The 6,561-nt window shown below is 33.9% G+C and overlaps 1 protein-coding gene across 1 annotated transcript; it reads right to left on the bottom strand.

Moving 5' to 3' along the window:
• Positions 1-1,329: 1,329 nt before the first annotated feature.
• LOC112016927 (cytokinin riboside 5'-monophosphate phosphoribohydrolase LOG1) lies at positions 1,330-6,251 on the bottom strand. The gene is made up of 7 exons (XM_024049386.2): positions 6,025-6,251; positions 5,169-5,266; positions 4,989-5,019; positions 4,225-4,324; positions 2,347-2,417; positions 1,913-2,056; positions 1,330-1,656 (listed from the first exon to the last, which is right to left on the bottom strand). The coding sequence occupies exons 1-7, from the start codon at positions 6,142-6,144 to the stop codon at positions 1,564-1,566; spliced, it is 657 nt and encodes a 218-aa protein (XP_023905154.2). The 5' UTR covers positions 6,145-6,251; the 3' UTR covers positions 1,330-1,563.
• Positions 6,252-6,561: the final 310 nt, after the last annotated feature.

Below are 6,561 nucleotides of genomic sequence, written 5' to 3' on the forward strand. Positions count from 1 at the left end.
TTGTTGGAGCTACTGCAGTTTCTGTTGGAGCTATTGCAGCTTCTGCTGGAGTTGCTGTTGGTACTTTTTGGCTAAGTTTCCACTTTTGAAAATGATATGTTTAGTCATGTGTTTGGGATGAAAATAATAATATAATATAATTATATTTTTACTATATGATGAATATTAAGTTTTAAGTAAAGAGCACTAAGGAGTTTTATCATTTTAAGTGTTATATGCTATAAGAGGCTTACCAGATATTACCTATTACACACTAACTCATTAGAGTTTAGGGAATTGGGGAAGACATGCCAACAACATGTTTCCTTTATCAACTTTGAACTGCTAGAACTTTACTGAACATATTTCTTGGCCCTCCGAACCACGACTCCCAAAATTCCCCTGATGAGACTCATGAGCTGAAAATGAGATGATATACCATGAGCTTGAACCATGGGCTTTGGCGTCTTTGTGTGTGTGTGTGTGTGTGTGTGTGTGGGCTCTTTTGGGTTTTATAAGAGATTTTCCCAAAATCCATAATTTGTTGATGTGGTGTGGGTTGTTGATGAAATAAAGCCGTGTAGCATGAAATTTTTGTCCTCAACAAAACCAAAACACTGTCGTTTTGTCTTAGCTTGTCTATGTTCAAAGCCAGAATGCAGTGTTTGATTTAGTTAGATATTTAGTCTCTAAAGTGTAGTTATTTCACAAGTGTAATTAGTGGTTAATTAGTTAAGACTCTGTTATAATTGCTTCCATGATCTAAGCTCTCTCTCTCTCTCTCTCTCTCTCTCTCTCTCTCTTGTTTATGTATATAAGCACAACAGAGCTCAATGACATAATTGATTTAGCCATTTTATGAAATAATTGAAATCTCTTTTTGTTTTCCTTTTTGATCAATCTCAGTAGTCCCACCCTTGCTACGACTGAAAATTAGCCTATTTCGGACCAACTCTACTCTACTCTCCTTTACTCCTCCTCAATCCAAACGGATCATAAGTGTTGTATGTTTAGGTGTGCTGGCCATGTATTTGTAGTATCCTGCTAAGGCATTAGTGTGTGTCATGATGTCTTTCAGTCTCTAATGGATTGTTAAGTTTTTGTACAGGATTTTGCTGTACAACGCGTATAACCTTAGTTGCTTTGTAGATGTTGAGGCTGGTTTCTGATCTCTGTGATGTACTGGTGTTGTAGCTAAAGTTGCTATGTCTTGTGCCATCTTATGCAGAGCTTACTCTGCTGTCTGCTGGATTTTGGATTTTAGCTTTGTGTTCTATTTGGTTGAATAAAAATTTCTTACTGATTTTTCAGAAAAGAAAAAAGAATTCACGACAAATATTCCAATACAAATTGTTGTAAAACTAAATTTTCTTCTCTATTTCCCTGCTTTTGGCAACCAAATGGAGCATCAGAATACCCAATTATCATGGAAGATAATAGTCTAGCTACATATTTTGAGGTTAATTCTTTTAGCTTACACTAGGGGAAAAAAAAAGGAATGGCCACCTAAGGAAATTTTGTGGTCATCTAAAATTAGTCCCTTTCATCAAGCAGTCACTTTCTTCTACTCCATGCACCATTCATTCACATTGAGATTTCGCATTTTGGAGTGTAACCTAACTGTTCAATCTCCCAGTTTAGCTTTGGAGCAACTCCTTCATGGCGCGGAAAATATTCCTAAAACAGAGAAATGCAAATTCTAAATAATTGTAAATAAATGTTAGATACATTTATATTCTTCACTCTAGAAGGGGGGGAAAAAAAGCTTTGATCCAAAATTCCATATTAAATGACACATTCGACGGATTAATCAAGTGCTTTAAGAGTTTTGGACATCCGGTCTCCAACTAAAAAAAATGATACGAAGCCCAAAAAAAAAAAAAAAAAAAAAATTATATAAACATAACTACAAAATAAAAAGTTCATAGTGTACCTCCAATTTCTTCACTAGCTCCATTGCTGTTGGTGCAGATACAATAATATGGCGTGCATTTGGACTAACAAAGCCTTCCTCTACAGCTTTGTCGATGAATGACAACAAGGAGTTGTAGTATCCATCCACATTCAACAATCCCACCTACGAAATCATCAAAGAGAACAAAATTCTATTCAATCCATTTCCCTCTTAAGGTTTAATAGCGGTTTAATAACGCTATACTTTCTATTACATGAGAATTAATAACAATTTGTTGCTTTAATAAAATTTGAAAAATGTAGTGAAAAAGGTTTTGTTTTGTAGTATTATTCAAGAGAAAATAATTCTTATCCAAAATTGGTACTTTTTCTTTACAAAATATAACAATATCCATTAATGATTAGCAAGGATTAATAATTTAATTAAGTACTGCAAAATATAAAATTATTTACCGGTTTATCATGGATGCCAAGTTGGGCCCAAGTTATCACTTCAAGAAGCTCTTCAAGAGTCCCATAACCGCCTTAAAGACAAAGGAATAAAATTTTTCACTCTACTTGAAACATTGGAAGCAAAAGCAAGAATGTATAGTGTAGTATAAAAATGTTAGGTCTATTTGAGATTTGTTTATTTTGTTAAAATTGAAAATTTTTTGTGGAAAGTACTGTAGATAAATTCAAAAGTTAGCTGAAATAGTACAGTGAGACTCATAAATAGTAACAAAAAAAGCTGAATAGTAAAATAAATTGGCAAAAATAATATTTGTCAAACGGATACAAGGTTGACAATAATTGAATAAGGATGATGAGATGTTTGGATTCACGATATATACTATATGCCCAAAACTTTTCCTTTGAATTATGAGGCCCACTTTAGCCCAACCCATTGCCTAGTCAAACTTTTGTAACCCAGAAAAAAACAAACTATTGCAATCTGTAGACCCAAAACACAAGTAGCAAATGCAATGCATTTCTGTTCGTAAAATAGTTGGTGGATTTAGCATTTTTCATAATTTAATGACTTTCAACCGTCCGTCAAAACCAATAGTTTGAAAAATAGTTTGTAGTTTTAGTATTTTTCATAATTTAACGATTTTTGACAATCAATAAAACTTGCATCCATGGATTGGATGGCAGTTGCCCAACCCAGTACAAATTGGGCTGAAGCCTGGCTTAGGCCTAGAGTTGAAAACAAAGCCCAACCTGGTTCAAACTTTCCACTTTAAGAAGTGATTAAAAAGTCAGGTCAACTCCAGAAGAGTAAACAATCTTTGCTTTAATTTGTTGCAAGAATAGTACAGTAATATCACAGGCAAAAAGGACTCTTTCAACCCTTTTACCAAGCCCACGGAGACTCACAGTATATATATATATATATATATATATTTTTGATAGGGAGACTCACAGTATTTAATAGTCAAAGTTGCTAATACTGTTAATCTTTAATTCATGCATAGTAACATATCAGCTTTCTGAAAAAACTGGCCCATTTGTAAATCATAAAGCTGACCTTTCTTCTTCACTGTATATATATCTTTAACCTATTCAGCAAATTATATATAGAGTTTTTTTGAAGTTTGAAAATCTGCAAGGAAAGCAAATGAGACAAGCAAGGGACTTTCCTGTGGCACTGGGACTCATAACAATGTTTAAAAATGTAAATCATAGGCAATAATCTCAAAAGAAATTTCCTCAGTTCAAAAACTTTTCCAATCTCTCTTTTACCTTGGTTGTGTTTAACTTTTCATCATATAGAACCATATAAGTAAGAGACCTTTATATATTTATATTATAACAACTCCATAGTGTGTGTATATATATGTGTGTGTATTATTATTATTATTATTATGTGAGTTAATTTATCATAGCAAAAAATTATTGATCACTTATTATTATTATTATTATTATTTTATATTCCCTGCCTTGGTTCCTGGCTGGTCAATTTTACCTGGCATTCTTGGAAATCTAAAGGGCAGTTTAGGGATACCAATTCGTTTCTGTGATGACAATTAAAAATACTATGTTATGAATAAATTTTCGATCCCAACTAAAGTGTTCCACTTTATATTCTATCAATTGTAGCATGATATGCACCTTCTTTCTTTTTTTTTTTTTTTTCCTAAAAGGACTTAGGTTATTTGACAAGGAAAGGGGGAAAAAAAGTGACATACTGTAAGTATAGTGTCTTCAAAAAAAAAAAAAAAAAGACATACTGCAAGTATAAAGTGAAACATGTTGAGCAAAATAAAGTATCATTTTAAAAAAACTTGGGTCATTGAATCATGCCAGGATTTGATAGTTCTATACAGATTTATTCAACCAAGTACCAACCAGGTAAGGCAATGAAGGCATCAGACTGCCTAGCCATCTCAGCCTTCCTTTGGTGCATGTCTGCTACTGCCTTCACTTCTCCCACTGTTTCTCCAGTTATCTGCAAACTCAGCAATACCCCAAGTCAATCCAAAAATATGCACAAGTCAGCAACTCTCTCTCTCTCTCTCTCTCTCTCTCTCTCTCTGTTTGTGTGTGTGAGATAGAGTCTTCCAAAGGGTGTAGGGCACAAATTAAGAAGCAATGATGAGTGGCGCAGAGGTGGTGGGCTCAATCCAATATCATATAACTCAGCAGAAAAGAAAAGGAAAGGAAAGAAAAGGTCTATATACACATAAAGTGATAAAACTTGATATTTTTGGTCTACCAAAGAATGAGAGGAAAAAAAAAAAAAAAAAATCAGAGGAATAAAGAATCTAACTAGTGGGTACTATGTGAAAAACTTTGAGCAAGGGATAAAGTGGTAGGAATAAGTTCGAGAAGATCCTAGTGAGAAAGCAAGGAAATCTTCAAGACCTATCAAAAGTCCCACTTAGAACCTACATGGATCCCAAAGGACAATTTCACAAATGTGAAATCCGTATTAAGATAACAAAGTTGAGGTAGAAATTCATGTAATGTAGCTACCACAAAATGAAAAGAAAGCCCCATTTAACAGAAAAAGAGAGAAAAAGGAAGTAGATAATGCTCTGTGTTTGGTCATTTTCAATTTTTTTTCTTGGTCACAATTAAAACGTTATATATGTAATAGTTAGCAAACGTACCTCTCTAGGCATGAGTGTCTTGGGTATAACTCTGAAGACAATAACGAGACAAAAAAAAAGAAAAAGAAAGAAAAGAAATTAGTTGAGTTGAAGGCCATATCCATTATATCAACGCAACCCCAAAAATCTCAATTTTCTTGTATTAATTAGTTGGCAAAGAAAGAGAAGCTCGATGCTCACCCAATTACATGGCGACCACCATTGTAGACAGCTTGGGAAATCAAACCCATCAAACCAATACTCCCTCCTCCATAAACCAGGTCAATATTCCTTGAAACCTGTCACAAACAACACAAAAATTAATAACCATGCAAGTGGGTGTGCAATAAAATGGTACAAAAAAGGGAAACTTGGGTAGAAACTTCAAATGTCATTTATGAAGAAACCAGTTCGGACAGAGAGACATCAAAGTACACTAACAAAACTACTACAACAAAAGAGTGAAGAAAAATGTGATGGAATTTAATGTTTATTCATCAAAGTACTTAAAACAGAAATTCGTAGTTTCCCATATTTAGAATTGAAAAGGTACCAGAATATGTATCGTATCTTCCATCTCCAAGATGGTTATTAAGTCAAATGCCACTAAGAAAAAAGGAGAGAGAGAGAGAGAGAGAGAGAGAGAGAGAGAGAGAGAGAGAGAGACAGGTCTTAGACGAGCAAGAGACATGAAAGAGAGGCTTTAAATTGAACATGGTTAACCATAAGCACAGTTTTTTTTTTTTTTTTTTTCGAGAAAGCCATGAGCCTATGACATGTAAAAGAACAAAACTCTAAGAGAGTCAACTAATTTTCATGCAAAAATCAATTTGGGGAAACATGAAAATAGAGTTTAGATTCAAGAACTCCAAGAAGGCCATTTTCCAAAATTCAATGAAAACTACATTTTTGTTAGAAAATTTTGAGAAGCTGTTGACCTGATCCCCCGAAAACTTCACCAAAGAAATCAACTTGAAAGATTGTTAGTGGGGGACATATACAAGGAAAAAAGAACAACCCAATGAACAAAAACAGAGCTATTACAGATAGACATTACCAACTCTGTTCCAAGCTCAATAGCAGCATCCCTATAACTGCTTTTCTTTCCAGGGCTACTCCCACAGAACACACAAATCCTCTTAAACTTTGATTGCTTCATTTCTTTCTCCCTCTCCATTTCTCTCTCTCTCTCTCTCTCTCTCTCTCTCTCTCAAAGAACTACGGAAATATCCCCTCTGCCTCACTGTCCCACAGTTTGACAATTTGAGAGTGCTTCATGGGTGGATGGATGCCTTTGAGTGCATTATATATAACGGTAGCATAAGCGTACGTTAGCACGCGCAAATCCATCCATACCCTCTGCTAGTCCATATCTTTACGGACAGATGACTTTTTCTTTTTTTTTTTTTTTTAATCTTTTTTTTTTTTAAAAATTTTTTTTATAATTAATATTTTTATAAATCGATAGTTGAAAACATTAGAAGATGGGCGATTTGGACAATGTAATTCTCTTTTGGAAGTATTAGTAGCAAGTGCAAGTTAAGTTATAAAAATGTTGGCAACTTTTTATTTTATTTTTCCTTTATTTTTTCTA

The sequence above is a fragment of the Quercus suber genome, unplaced genomic scaffold (genome assembly GCF_002906115.3).
Source record: "Quercus suber isolate HL8 unplaced genomic scaffold, Cork oak 2.0 scaffold_96, whole genome shotgun sequence".
In the NCBI taxonomy this organism is placed as follows: Eukaryota; Viridiplantae; Streptophyta; class Magnoliopsida; order Fagales; family Fagaceae; genus Quercus; species Quercus suber.

Coding starts and splice junctions, on each gene's coding strand:
- LOC112016927 (XM_024049386.2), bottom strand. CDS start 6,144: ATGGAGAGGGAGAAAGAAATGAAGCAATCAAAGTTTAAGAGGATTTGT. Junction 4,325..4,988: donor AGACACTCATGCCTAGAGAG/GTACGTTTGCTA, acceptor CTGAGTTTGCAG/ATAACTGGAGAAACAGTGGG. Junction 1,657..1,912: donor AGCTAGTGAAGAAATTGGAG/GTACACTATGAA, acceptor TCTCTGTTTTAG/GAATATTTTCCGCGCCATGA.